At 45.7% G+C, this 15778-nt stretch overlaps 1 protein-coding gene across 2 annotated transcripts in view; it reads right to left on the bottom strand.

The window, feature by feature from the left end:
* Window positions 1-15778, bottom strand: part of phex (phosphate regulating endopeptidase homolog, X-linked) — a 167684-nt gene that overhangs the window by 140060 nt on the left and 11846 nt on the right. For both annotated transcript variants that reach the window (XM_041211476.1, XM_041211477.1), the window contains exon 3: window positions 7130-7291. In XM_041211476.1, the coding sequence (XP_041067410.1) occupies window positions 7130-7291 (162 nt within the window). The remainder of the gene's footprint in view (window positions 1-7129; window positions 7292-15778) is intronic.

Genomic DNA, 15778 nt, shown 5'->3' with positions numbered 1-15778 from the left:
CGAATGGCCTAGCTTGTGTCCCTTTGTTCTTCACTACCCCCCCACCCCCACCCCCCCATAAAAAATAGCTTCCTATCAACTCCACTGTTCATCTTAAATAGCTAAATTAACTTACATTAACATTTTCGACTTTGGAACCTAAAACATGATATCTAAAATTGCAGATGACATCAAATTAAGGATATGTATCATTCAATCAATCCCACAAAACAACCCCAGATTATTTGGTTATGATCACATTGCTATTTGTAGAAGTTTGCTGTCTGCACATTGTGTTCCCTACAAGAAATCAGTGACCACACTTCAAAAGTGCTTCATTGGCTCTACAAGACTTCGGGACATCCTGAGGTTGTGAAAGATGCCATAAAAATAAAGTCCTTCTTTCTTCCTTTCTTTCTTTCTCATATTATAATCTTTTACCCAAGTAATCTGTGCTGCATCCCCTGCCAATATTGCCTTCCTCAACTGTTTAGCTGATGAATAAAGAATCTCTAAATTCAAATAGTGCAAAATGTTTGGAATATACTGCCCAGAAAAGGAATACTGGCAAGATCACTGGAGTTATTCAAATATAACTGACTGTAATAATGGAGAGTCAGATACTAGAGATATGGAATTCAATGGAGAGTTAGATACTAGAGGTATGAACTTCTCTGGAGAGATAGATATTAGAGGTATAGACTTCACTGGAGAGATAGATACTAGAGGAACGGGCTTCAATGGAGAGTTACAAACTAGAGGAATGGGCTTCAATGGAGAGTTAGATACTAGAGGAATGGACTTCACTGGAGAGATAGATACTAGAGGAATGGACTTCACTGGAGAGATAGATACGAGAGGTATGGACTTCGATGGAGAGTTAAATACTAGAGGAATGGGATTTGATGGAGAGTTAGATACTAGAGGAATAGGCTTCAGTGGAGAGTTAGAGACTAGAGAGATGGTCTTCGATGGAGAGTTAGATACTAGATGAATGTGATTCGATGGAGAGTTAGATACTAGAGAGATGGGCTTTGATGGAGAGTTAGATACTAGAGGAATGGGATTTGATGGAGAGTTAGATACTAGAGGAATAGACTTCAATGGAGAGTTAGATACTAGAGGAATGGGATTCGATGGAGAGTTAGATATTAGAGGAATGGGCTTCAATGGAGTGTTAGATACTAGAGGAATAGACTTTGATGGAGAGTTAGATGCTTGAGGAATGGGCTTCAATAGAGAGCTAGAGGCTAGAGAGATGGTCTTCGATGGAGAGTTAGATACTAGAGGAATGGACTTCACTGGAGAGATAGATACGAGAGGTATGAACTTCGATGGAGAATTAGATACTAGAGGAATGGGCTTCGATGGAGAGTTAGAGACTAGAGAGATGGTCTTCGATGGAGAGTTAGATACTAGAGGAATGGAATTGGTTGGAGAGTTAGATAGTAGAGGAATGGACTTGGATGGAGAGTTAGATACTAGAGGAACGGGCTTCAATGGAGAGTTCGATACTAGTGGAATAGACTTCGATGGGGAGTTAGATACTAGAGGAATGGGATTCAATGGAGAGTTGGATACTAGAGAGATTGTCTTCAATGGAGTGTTAGATACTAGAGGAATAGACTTTGATGGAGAGTTAGATACTAGAGGAATGGGCTTCAATAGAGAGTTAGAGACTAGAGAGATGGTCTTCGATGGAGAGTTAGATACTAGAGGAATGGACTTAGATGGAGAGTTAGATACTAGAAGAATGGGATTCGATGGAGAGTTAGATACTGGAGGAATGGACTTTGTTGGAGAGTTATATATTAATACGATGGGATTCAATGGAAAGTTAGATACCAATACGATGGGATTCAATGCAGAATTGGTGACTAGAGGGTGTGAGCATAGAGTGACACGCTGAAAACTGAGTGTGACGAGGAACAAGTGCTTATTTGTGAATTTTGTACAGGTTGGAATTTGGTGCAGAGGGGTAAACAAGTGTTCCTTCTTTCATTCCCTTTTTCAGCCTCCAGTAACTGTTGAGTGTTCTCTGTCCCCAGGCTATGAGACTTGTTACTAATTTAGCTATATAAGTTAATGAGTCATTAACTAATTTAATAAGTAAAGTTTGACAGATGTGGCAGGATGGTGGTATGCTGTGACTGCACCATATAGGAGTTTAAGCAATGCAGTTCAGTGCCAGACAACCATATCTGTTGTAAGTGCGGTTTGAGACACTTTTGCTCAGGGTTGCTGAGCTGGAGTATGAGTTGTAGATATTGCAGAACATCAGGGAGGGGCAGAGTTACCTAGACACTTTATATACCAGAAATAGAGGGTAACCCTGGTGCTAAAAAGAAAAAGGAAATTAGGGTCAGTAATATCAGCAGAGAAAAAGTACTGGAGAAACTTAAGGGATATGATGGCCTACATCCTAGGGTTCTAAAAGTGATTGCTACAGTGATAGTGGATATGCTTGCTATGATTTTCCAAATTTCAATAGATTCTGGAATGGTCCCAACAGATTGGAAGCTAGCAAATGTACCACTGCTATTCAAAAAAGGAGGGAGGGAGATAACAAGGAACTACAGGCCAAATAGTCTGACATTAGTCATCGGAAAGTGCTGGAATCTTTATTATTAAGGAAGTCTAAACAAATCACTTAGAAATAATAGCATGATCAGACAAAGTCAAAATGGTTTTAGAAAAGGAAAATCATGTTTGACAACCATCTTCAGCTGATTCATCAATGACCTTCCTTCCATCATAAGGTCAGAAGTGGGGATGTTTGCTGATGATTGCACAATGTTCAGCACCATTCGCAACTCCTCAGATACTGAAGCAGCCCATGTTCAAATGGAGCAAGACCTGGACAATATCCAGGTTTGGGCTAACAAATGGCAAGTAACATTCGCACCACACAAATTCCAGGCAATGACCATCTCCAACAAGAGAGAACCTAACCATCACCCTTGAGGTTAAATGGCAGTACCATCACTGAATCCCACACTATCAACACCCTGGGGGGTTACCATTGACCAGAAACTGAACTGAACTAGCCATATAAATACTGTGGCTACAAGAGCAGGTCAGAGGCTATGAATTTTGCAGAGAGTAGCTCATCACCTAACTCTCCAAAGCCTGTCCACCATCTGCAAGGCACAAGTCAGCAATATGATGGAATACTGTCCACTTGCCTGGATGAGTGCAGCTCCCACAACACTCAAGAAGCTTGACACCATCCAGGACAAAGCAGCTCACTTGATTGGCACCACATCCACAAACATTCACTCCCTCCATCACCAACGAACAGTGGCAGCAGCCTGTACCATCTACAAGATGCACTGCAGGAATTCACCAAGGCTCCTTAGACAGCACCTTCCAAATCCATGATCACTACCATCTAGAAGGACAAGGGCAGCAGATAGATGGGAACACCACCACCTGGAGGTTCCCCTCCAAGTCACTCACCAACCTGACTTGGAAATATATCGCCGTTCGTTCACTGTCGCTGGGTCAAAATCCTGGAACTCCCTTCCTAACAGCACTGTGGGTGTACCTACATCACATGGACTGCAGTGGTTCAAGAAGGCAGCTCACCACCACCTTCTCAAGGGCAACTAGGGATGGGCAATAAATGCTGGCCCAGCCAGCGACGCCCACATTCCATGAACAAATAAAAAAATTATTAGAGTTTTTGGAGGATGTAACTAGTAGAGTCGATAAAGGGGAACCAATAGATGTTGTATGCATAGATTTCCAAAAGAAATTCAATAAGGCACTGCACAAAAAGTTAACAGCCAAGATAAGGGCTGGGAGAGTTTAAGGTGTTTTATAAGCATGGATAGAGGGTTGGTTATCAGGCAGGAAGCAAAGAGTAGGCATAAATGGGGCATTTTCAAATTGGAAGGCTGTGACTAGTGGAATTTTTCAAGGATCAGTGCTGGGGCCTCAGCTATTTACAATCTATATTAATGTCTTAGATGAAGAGACAGAGAATAACGTATTTGGGTTTGCCCCTATCAAAGCTAGGTCAGAATGTAAGCTGTGAGGAGGACACAAAGATTCTGCAAAGAGATATAAACAGGTTAAGTTAGTGGGCAGATGGAGTATAATGTGGGAAAGTATGAAGTTATTCACTTTGGTCATAAGAATAGAAAAGCAGAATATTTTTAAAAGCTGTGAAACTTGGAAATGTTGATGTTCAGAGAGATTTGACTGTGCTCATACAAGGAACTCAGAAAGTTAGCCTGCAGTTACAGCAAACAATTAGGAAGGCAAATGGCATGTTGGCCTTTATTGCAGGGGAATAGAGTATAAAAATAAAGAAGTCTTGCTACAGTTGTACAGGGTTTTAGTGAGACCACACCTCGAGCATTATGTCCTTTTTGATCTCCATATTTAAGAAAGGACGTACTTGCATTGGAGATGGTACAGTGAAGGTTCACTAAATTGGTCCCTGGAACAAGGGTGCTGTCCTATGTTGAGAGGCTGAGTAAATTGGGCCTATATTCTCTGGAGTTTAGAAGAATGAAAGGCAATCTCATTGAGACGTACAAGATTCTGAAGGGTGGGTGCTGAGAGATTGTTTCCACTGGTTGGGAAATCTAAAACATGGGGACACAGTTTCAGGGTAAGGGACTGATCATTTAGGACTGAGATGAAGAGAAATTTCTTCACTCAAAGGGTTGTGAGTATTTGGAATTCTCTACCCCAGAGGGTTGTGGATGCTCCATCGTTGAATATATTTAAGGCTGGGAGTCATATTTTTGGTCTCTTGGGGAATTAAGGTATATGGGGAGCGGGTGGGAAAATGGAGCTGAAGCCCAAGATCAACCATGATTGTATTAAACGATGGAGCAGGCTCGACAGGCCTGCTCCTATCTCCTGTTTCTGTGGCTTCAATGGAGAATTAGGGGACTAGACGGATGTGCTTCACTGGAGAGTTAAATACTAGATAGATGGGCTTTTGAGCGCTTGTAAGCTAGAGGTTGGGTTTCAACAGATGTGATAGGGTACTGAAAGGAGAGGCTTCAATGGATCAAATGTGACACCATCCCATTCCTTACTTTGGCCGGGATTCCCTGTGCCTGTCAGCGTTGGGCGTGCTTGGTGGAGTGAGCAGACAATATGGCAACCATGTCGTGAAACCAGTTTGTGATCGATTGTCCGCTCTGTCTGCCGATGGTGGGCCACATTCCCTACCAGCACCAGGCCAGCCCACCGGAATCAGCCCCCCCACCCCACCCCCCCACCCCCCACCCCACTGGATTGTCCACCCACGTCAGTTTGTGAACACGCCGTCATGTTTCACAACAGCATATATAAGGCGTGCACCTGGCGAGCTGCACGTCACTCAGAACTTCAAGGTTTGTCTGCCTATCTTGCTTCGGGCAGCACTCACAGTCATCAGTGCCAGGCTTCACAGACAGCATCACATCACTTTTAGTGGCGCCCACAAGCAGGTCTCTACTGATCAGACCAGCCATATGTGGGTGGCTTTTCAATGGCTGCAGGGCTAGGGCTTGCTTGGTGAAGAGGGAGAAGTGGCCTCAGGCGAGGGAAGAGGCTGCAGGACGAGGGCTGTACTAGGGAAAGAGGGTATCCCAGGGTGTGTGTGAGGGCACATGTTCCCCTGTGCAAGTGGCCTCAAGATGGTGAGGGCTGAGGAGGCAGTCTGCAGAGGAGATGAGGCCAGATGGACATGTGAGGGTGTGTGTGAGAAGGGATGGTGATGTCCCTTGAGCTGACAGTGAGTGAGATGCCAGTGAATGTGTGGTGAGCTTGAGTGTGTGAGTTTAGAGTGATGAGATGGTTGCCAATGGCTGCTCAGATGAGATCATTCATCCTCTATCTGCATTGGATGGCCAACTCTAGTGTGCAACACTGACACTGACCACTGCTGCCATCGCCTACAAAGACTGAGTGGTAATGTTGCTGCCTCTCCTGCAGCCAGAGTCGGGGTAGAGGACCTCACAATGGGCCTCCACAGTGTCCAAAAGGTGCTCGAGGGCTGCAGTCTTCTTGCCTTTCAGGGCCATGTTTTCTTTGCAGCAGTCCTGGGCTGGAAGTACCAAGTGCGGCTGTACTTTAAATGTGGTGCCTGGGCGTGAGGAAGGGGTGAGGTGATGGAGCGGCAGGCGAATGAAAACCCACCTGCCATGGATCATGGAAATGGTGTGTTTCCCAGGAATGCATAATTTATGTGGTGGGTTTGGGATGATATGGTGTGAAATGGTTCCATTGCAGTCGGCAGATAAACTTCGTTTTACCCGCCTGCTACCACACTCGGTGAAAATCTGGGACAATTCCGCCCTTATTCTTAAATGGACTTTAGCAATTTTAGACATTTCCAAGCAGTGGCTGTCTTGCACACTCCTCACTGAGGTACAACACAAATAACATGCAGAGATACATCAACCTCTCATTGCGTTATTAACGTACCTGAACCTCAGGTTCAAGTCTTCACCAAATCTGCTGCTTTTTAAATACCTGAAATGCAAGTCAGCAAAACTTGCGCTGATTCTGAGGGTATTTTTTCCTATGGCTCTATAGGCACTCAGGGCCAGAGGCCTCAGAGCTGTTTAACTTAACAAGTATGCTTTAATTCTCATTGGTGTGTGCCACATATGGGTTATTTCATGGCCTTGTTGTATTAGAATCCATGAAAAGCAGGAGAGTGTGCAGTATATTACTGGAAATTCAGTCACCTGTGGCATGTGGATGAGCAGGTCACCCAGGAAAGCACTGCTCAATGACTTATTAATTCTTATCTGTGTAACTGACAAGGAATTCCAACCATTATTGCCTCAGTAAAAGACAGTGTGACTAGTAATTTACCCATTACTACTGAATCTATTGGAAGATCCCATGGCATTGTTCAAAGAGGACAGTGTTCCCCATGTCTGGCCAGCTTTTATTTCTAAATCATTAATGGTTAAAAACTGTTGACCTGCTCATTTATCTCAATGCTGTTTGTGGAATCTTTCTAATGCAAATTGGCTGCTGCATTTGCCTGCAAAACAACAGGGGCTGCACCTCTTATGCTTCCTGAGGATGTGAAAGATGCTATCTAAACGTAAGTCCTTTCTTCTCAAATTGGAAAGATCATGCACCAATATAATTCTGTTTGCCCAAGTCACAGACACCACATTGAGCCTACCCCTCAACTTGACATTGACATTCTGTCGAACCAATGAGTAAGTGCCATAGCTTGAGTAGTCTTCAGGAATTGGAGTCTCCTTTATCCATCTTCCACAAGCAAACTCAAAGAAGTTCTCACACGGATCTGCTGACCAGTTGATTTTGTTGAACATAAGAATAGCTGGAAGAGAAAACAAAACATTTCAAACAAGATTGTGTCACTAAGCGCACGTTTTACAGTCACATGGCTGAAACAGGCATTGGACTAAAACGGTGCTGCAGTATCCCATTCTGCAGAAGAGTCACATTCAAGTCAAAACATTAACTCTGTTTCTCTCTTCTCAGATGCTGCCAGAGCTGCTGAATATTTCCAGCATTTTCCGTTTTTCTTACTGCAGTTTCCACATTATTAAATGGGCTATTGTGACTACAGATGCCACATCATTCGATGGCTATCATGTCGTAGCCTGATGACAGTCAAAAGCCCGACAGTTCACAGAATCATTGAATCATAGAATGGTTACAGTACAGAAGGAAGCCATTTAGTTCATTGTGTCTGCGCCAGCTCTCCAAAGGTGCAATTTATTGACTGCCGCTCCTTCTCTCTGTAATCCTGCACATTCTCCCATTTCAGATAATAATCCAATTCCCAAATAAAAGCGTCGATTGGAACCTGTCTCCACCACACTCTCAGGCAGTGTATTCTAGATCCTAACCACTCGCTGTGTGAAAAAACTTTTCCTCATGTCTCCATTGCTTCTTTTGCCACTTACCTTAAATCTGTGCCCTCTGGTTCTCAATCCTCCCACCAATGGGAACAGTTTCTCCCTATCTACTCTGTCTAGACCCCTCATGATTTTGAACACCTCTATAAAATCTCCTCTCAACCTTCTCTTCTCCAATGAAAACAGCCCCAGCTTCTCCAATCTATCTTCATAATTGGGGCTCCTCATCCCTGGAACCATTCTCGTAAATCTTTTTGGCACTCTCTCCAATGCCTTCACATCATAGTTAGCCACATCCTTAGGCCTAAATGAATCCCTATTCCCATTGTTATCCCCAACGTGAGGGGAACAAATAGATGCTTTCCATCTTTTCCAACATGCCAATGACTCAGTCTTCTGGGAGGTAACATGTTCCAGGCTACAGGATAAGAAACCAAGTAAGCTGGTCTCAATGCCCTACCTTTAGACAAATATCTTAAAAATTAAAATCAATAAAAATATTATAAGACAAGATTCCTGCACACATTCACACTAAGTGGATTCACTGGAGCTAGGGCAGATCTAAGGCTTGTCCCAGCCTCTGACCTGGCTGTGGTTGAAAATAAGACCCGGAGTTGATAACGTGTCTAAGTTAGAGCAAGGATCCCAGTAGCTGTAAGTTGATCACAGGTGGACCTTAAATTGCACAGTGAAAAACCCCAACTCATTGTAAGGGCCATGTTTAAGGAGGATTCAGCTAAGGTTTGAGCCGAGTGACTGCCCTTGACACCAAGTCTGTATTTGACTGAGTATGGCATCAAGAAGCCCTAGCAAAACTGGAATCAATGGGAATCAGGGGAAAACTCTCCACTGGTTGAAGTCATACCTAGTACAAAGGAAGATGTTGTGGCTGTTGGAGGTCAATCATCTCAGTTCCAGGACATCGATGCAGGAGTTCCTCAGGGTAGTGTCCTGGGCACAACCATCTTCAGCTGCTTCATCGATGACCTTCCTTCCATCATAAGGTCAGAAGTGGGGGTGTTTGCTGATGATTGTACAATGTTTAGGGCCATTCGCGACTCCTCAGATACTGAAGCAGTCCATGTCCAAGTGCAGCATGACCTGAGCAATATCCAGACTTGGGCTGACAAGTGGCAATTCATGCCACACAAGTGCCAGGCAATGACCATCTCCAACAAGAGAGAATCTAGCCATCACCCCTTGACATTCAATAGCATTACCATCGCTGAATCCCCAACTATCAACATCCACTGGGGGGGTTACAGTGGACCAGAAACTGAACTGGACTAGCCACATAAATACTGTGGCTACAAGAGCAGGTCGGAGGCTAGGAATCCTGCAGAGAGTAACTCATCTCCTGACTCCCCAAAGCTTGTCCATCATCTACAAGGATCAAGTCAGGAGTGTGATGGAATACTCCCCAATTGCCTGGATGAGTGCAGCTCCAACAACACTCGAGAAGCTTGACACTGTCCAGGACAAAGCAGCCACTTGATTGGCATCACATCCACAAACATTCACTCCCTCCACCACCGATGCACAGTAGCAGCAGTGTGTACCATCTGCAAGATTCACTGCAGGAATTCACCAAGGCTCCTTAGACAGCACCTTCCAAACACACAACCGTTAACATCTAGAAGGACAAGGGCAGCAGATACATGGGAACACCATCACCTAGAAGTTCCCCTCCAAGCCACTCACCTTGGAAATATATCACCGTTCATTCACTGTTGCTGGGTCAAAATCCTGGAACTCCCTCCCTAACAGCACTGTGGGTGTACCTACACCACATGGACTGCAACGGTTTAAGAAGGCAGCTCACCACCACCTTCTCAAGAGCAATTAGGGATGGGCAATAAAGTTCTGGCCTAGCCAGCAACGCCCACATCCCATGAATGATTTTTTTTTAAAATCACTCTTAGTTTATATTTTCCATCCAAAGTCAGAAGGAAGTCACAGAACCACTGCTAACTCCTAAGAGATGTACATTGCTATCCGAGTCTGGCATGTCTGGAGGCCAACATCCAAGTGCTGATGTTTATCTGCCAGGAGAGGAAGGAGATTAAGAAAATCCTGTAGAAGCTGCGGCTTCTTAAAGGACTGATGACCCACCATTCACAGAGACCTACCAGTTCAAGGAATATGTTCAATCCATTGGTCACAAACACCTGCTATAAAAAGTTAGCAAGCAGCTCAAGAGTTGCTGCAGGTCTCAATATTTAAACTAAATATTGTCTGAGAGAAGGTAATACCTGCTAATAAGCAGATTGCGAACATACAAACGTACGAATTAAGAGGGGTAGGCCACTCGGCCCCTCAAGCCTGCTCCTCCATTCAATAAGTTGACCTGATTGTAACATCCTGTCTACCCCCGATAACATTTCACCCCCTTGTTTATCAAGACTCTACCTACCGCTGCCTTAAAAATATTCAAAGACTCTGCTTCCATTGCCTTTTGAGGAAGAAAGTTCAAACAACTCACTACCCTCAGTGAAAAGATTTCTTCACATCTCTGTTATAAATGAGCGACGCTTTATTTTTAAACAGTGACCCCTGGCTCTAGATTCTCCCACAAGAGAAAACATCCTCTCCACATCCACCCTGTCAAGACCCCTCAGGATCTTAAAGGTTTCAGCAGTACTGAAAACAATATCAAAAACTTCAGCTTTGGCTTTGCAAAGATGTGCTGGGCTCCCTCATCATTGAGGATATGGATATTTGTGCAGCATCTCCCTCTGGTTATTTGTTTAATTGTCCACCACCATTCATGGACATGGCAGGATGGCAGAGCTTTGAACTGATCCGTTAGTTGAATAAGAAGATGAGAACATAAGAATAGGAGCAGGAGTAGGCTATTCAGCCCCCCGAGCCTGTTCCACCATTCGATAAGATCTCGGCTGATCTGATTGTGGCTTCAATTCCACTTTCATGCCTCCTCACCAAAACCCTCGACTTCCTTGTCAATCAAAAATCTGTCTAACTCAGCCTTGAATATATTCCATGACCCAGCCTCCACTGTTCTCTGTGGAAGAGAATTCCAAAGATTAACAATCCTGGGAGAAGAAATTCCTCTTCATCTCCATGTTAAATGGGAGCCCCTTTATTTTGGAACTGAGTCCCCTAGTTCTAGATCTCCCCACAAGGGGAAACATCCTCTCAGTATCCATCCTGTCAAGCCCCCTCAGAATCTTATGTTTCAATAAGGTCACCTCTCATTCTTCTGAACTCCAGTGAGTACAGGTCCAAACTACTCAACCTTTCCTTTTAAGACATTCCTTTCATCCCAGGAATCAGCTTAGTGAACCTTCTCTGAACTGCTTCTAATGCAAATATATCTCTTCTTAAATAAGGAGACCAAAACTGCACACAGTACTCTAGATGTGGTCTCACAAATGTCCCGTACAGTTGTAGCAAGACTTCCCTAATTTTATATTCCATCCCCCTTGCAAAAAAAGCCAACATTCCAGTTGCCTTCCTAATTACTTGCTGTACCTGCATACTAACTTTGCATGTTTCATGTGCAAGGACACCCAGATCCCTCTGTACCTCAGCATTCTGCAATCTCTCTCCATTTAAATAATATTCTGCTTTTCTATTTTTCCTGCCAAAGTGGACAACCTCACATTTTCCCACGTTATACTCCATTTGCCAAATTTTTATCTGCTCACTTAACCTATCTATATCTCATTGCAAACTTTCTGTATCCTCCTCACAACTTGCTTTCCAACCTATCTTCGCATTGTCAACATATTTGGCCACAATAAATTCGGTCCCTTCATCAGGACACGCCCAGTGATGGTGATGGTGGTGCCTGGGACAATGGCCAGAAGGTTTGATTTGGTGAGTGTGACTACGTCAGTCAGTTTGTTGCTCAAGTGGTCTGCAGGACTGCTCTCCCAACCTTGGCACAAGGTCCTGATGTTAGTGAGGAGGACTTGCAGGGTCGACTTTGTCATGTCTGGTTGTTGTTGGCTGATCAGTCTGGTTTCAGCCTTTTCAGATATTCCTGTAACTATTTGATATAACAGAGTGGCTTGCTTGGCCATTTCAGCAGGCAATTAAGGGTCAAAATTTTGGGACACAGGCTTCCTTCTCTAAAACACCAGACAGCTTTTTATGACAATCTAATTGTTTCATGGTCACCATTACTGAGACCAGGTTTTTTAAATTATAATTTTATTTAATAAACGCAATTTAGATTCCCCAGAGGTCTTAGTGGGATTTGAACCCACAGCTCCAGATCATTGGACCAACCTTCTATTTACCTGGCAGGTAACAACTACGATTCTACCGTACCCATTGATCTTGAGGCTATTGCTACTGGAGCAGAGTTCTGGAGGCTATCTAACAGAGGTTTCTGAAACCACTAAGTGTTTTGGTAAAACAAAAACAAAAATACCTGGAAAAACTCAGCAGGTCTTACAGCATCTGCAGAGAGGAGTGTTTTGGAATACTGGAGTTAATTTGGGATTGATACAGGGCTATAGGGAGGGAGTGGGACCATGGGATTAGTTGGCGATTGATACAGGGCTCTGGGGAGAGAGTGGGACAGTGGGATTAGTTTGGGATTGATACAGGGCCATGGGGAGGGAGTGGGACCGTGGGATTAGTTGGCGATTGATACAGGGCTATGGAGAGAGAGTGGGACAGTGGGGTTAGTTTGGGATTGATATGGGGATATGGGGAGAGAGTGGGACAGTGGGGTTTGTTTGGGATTGATACAGGGCTATGGAGAGAAAGTGGGACAATGGGGTTAGTTTGGGATTGCTCTCACACACAGTCAGGAGAGACACAGTTGGATTCTGGGCTCCCTCTGTAATGTATGGTACTATCGCTTTGTACCAACATGAAGGGCATTCTAACTGAAGATTAATCTTTGTCTATCCCTCCATGGAGGGCTGAGGATGAATATCAATTTTGATATGCCAAGGGCATTTAGCCAAACAACAAATTACATAATAAATAAAGCACCACCAAAGGACAACATACATCTTGGTTCCTGACCTTCCCTGCAGTCAAACTGTCTGTTTGGCTCAGCACCACAGTCCTCTCCTGTATTCTCCTTCCCTCCAAGACCACCCTTCATGACTCTTTTGAGCTCCAGCCAATCTCTCCCTCCCCTCTGACACACCCCCACAGACCCCCACCCCGTCTATGCCATGGCCTGACTTGCTCCTGCTTCTGTACCAATGATACAATGAAACAGTGAACAGTGCAGTCAGGAAATGCAAGAGTGAGGGAGAGAGAGATCATTAATTTCTGTCAAGAGCATGAGCAAGATCTGGGGAACAACGATACTACACACCAAGGGTGGGGTGGGTGGATGGAGAGTTTGCTGGACGGATAGGAGACAAATGCATAAGTCATTTTGGGAAACTGTAGGGTGGTATCAAGCCACATTTCCTGAACACAGAGGGCTAAGTGTGGTAGAGGGTGGTAAAAAGGGCATTTTAACCATCGGCCGCACTGGCAGGTTTTCACACGATATCGTCCCAATCTCGCCTCATTAATAACACATTCCCGGGAAACACACCGGGTCAGTAGCAGGGTGACCTCTGGTTCACCCGCTCTGCCATCACCTCAGGCCTTCAGTAACCCGGGCATCATATTTAAAGAACACCTCTGCAAAGAGCTAGCTCTCTTCAAGGGATAGGAAGCTGCTGGGAACTGATGGCTGCCAAAGGGAGGAAACATGCTGCCCCCAGATTTAGCAACACCTCCCTCCAGCACCAACTGGATACAGTGGAGGCCCACCGCGATGTCCTTCACCCCAATTCTGGACAAAGACCAGCAAGCAAGGTCACCAAACCAGCAGGGGAGGCGGTGGCAGTGCTGAATGAGAATGAATGATCTCCTCCGTTCCTCCAGGATAATTCACTTCTCTCATCACTCTCAACTCACACAGTCACAAACCCATCACACATCCACAGGGATCTCACACCTTAAGGTACAACACCATTAACTCTCACACACACCCTCACATCTCCATCAGGCTCATATCCTCTGGGGCTCGTGTCCTCATCCTGTCCATGGCTCTGCTCACCACACAAACATTCCACACAGTGCCATGTGTGCTGTTCACACTCTCTCCATCTGTTTTCATGCAGGAGAAGCTGGTTCACATCAGCAGGGAGAGGTCCCAGACCAGGGGTAGAGAGGCCCACATTAGGTTCCTCACTCACTTTGAGGATTGTGCCATCGTGCTGACTGGTGAGAATGTGGATCGTGCCTACGGTGATGGTGAGGTCAGTGGCGAAGACCCTCATGAGGATCCTGCACCACATCATCCCTCTCTCAATGTAACTGTGAGTGCTCTCTCTCCTGCTTTTGACTCTGCTGCCATGCACTACTTATCTCTACTTTAGTTCACAGGGAGCTCTGCAAAGCGACTGACACCCTCAGCCAGCCAGTCCCTCAGCTCTATCCACATCCTCACATCCAACCAAGAGCTGGAAATAAGCAGCCTGGAAGACCCATCACAGCGCTTACCCACACCCTGCACCAGCTTAGAGATACACACCTCAGTGGGACCTAGATCTAGAGCAGGCTCAGGTTCACAATCTGGTGGTCACCACACGGATACGTGTCCACAGCAGGAGGAGGCGGGTTCAGCCGAGCTCCCTGGCATTTGGAGGACTGCTGGGGAAGAGACATCTGTGAGGTCCGAGTCAGATGACGAGCCTCAGGATTCAGCCTTCCAACTCATCCTGGAGAGTCAGCAGAAGACGAAGGAACATCACGCAGAGCTGTTGGAAGCTCTCAACAGAGTTGCATGCAAGTCAGAGGAGAGTGTCCACCTGTTCTCTGATGAAGTGGTGCCCACATGTGAGAGTATGGAGGTCTCCATGGGGAGGATGGCAGACGCCATGGAGACCCTGGTCCAGCAGAACGCAGAGATGTGTGCAGGTTTCACTCTAATATGGTAGCCATGTGTGAGTTCCTGCAGCGGCGACCTGTGAGGGAAACAGGGCACCTTGACAATAATTCAGGTGCTGCTCTCCCTCAAAGAGTCAGGCCAGGGCCTCGGGCACCCGAAGGGAGGAGGTGTGGCAGCCAGACACCCCTGGGTCATCCACTCAGGAATCTCAGAGACTGTCCTCTCCCTCTGAGCCCCTTTTGCCTGTGACCCCCTCAACCTCATCCTCTGTCACCGCAGAGGGAGCAGCTGGCCCACAGGAGGACAGACAAAGCAAGCCAAGCCCTCGAGGCCTTGCCTCTCCAGAGGATGAACGCCAAAATCATCAGAGGCAACAGGGCCAACTATTGCTCTGGCTGTCTCCACCCCTGCTGCAGATGTCAGGGTAGCACCTAGAAGTGTTAGGCCTAGAAAAATTAAGAATTTCTCATTACAAGCGGCTGCACGGGTTAACACATTTTGTCACTTTATAATCTGAAAATATATTCACTTTCACTGAATAGTGTGTAATGGTGTCTTTCAGCTTCATTGCCGGGCTTTGGGAGTCCTCCCCCTGTAACCCTCCCTCCCCCCCAACCCCCACTAGCAGATCAGCTGCACTCAGCCAGCCCACGAGTGATTCCAGAGGGAGAAGTGTGTTTCAGAGCCTCATGCAAGCTCCTGCTCCTGCCCAACATGAGGCTCCTTTCACTTTCGATTTTGCAAGATGGTTGTAATGAAGTATGTCAGCTTGCGGTCCTTTCCCCTCTCCCAGTCACCCATGTTCTTTCCCCTATCACTGTCGACCCTCCCCCGGCATCACCTTTCACTTCCCCTCCATCACCTATCAGCCACAGCCTTTTCCTTCAGGGATGTCCAGGTGAAAGTGTACGTTCCCTTCATTCCCAAAAATCCCACCCCCATCCACATTCACCTCCCTGAGTTCCTCCTTCCCACCCTTGGGATCCGTGTCTGTCTTCAAGTCCCTACCAACCACCCTCACTGTCCCTTCTGCCACTACCATCATAGCCTCACCTTCCCACCCTAC

Source organism: Carcharodon carcharias, chromosome 18 (genome assembly GCF_017639515.1).
Source record: "Carcharodon carcharias isolate sCarCar2 chromosome 18, sCarCar2.pri, whole genome shotgun sequence".
NCBI lineage: Eukaryota > Metazoa > Chordata > Chondrichthyes > Lamniformes > Lamnidae > Carcharodon > Carcharodon carcharias.
The sequence above is the reverse complement of the archived record's forward strand: the minus strand, read 5'-3'. Positions and strand labels throughout refer to the sequence as shown.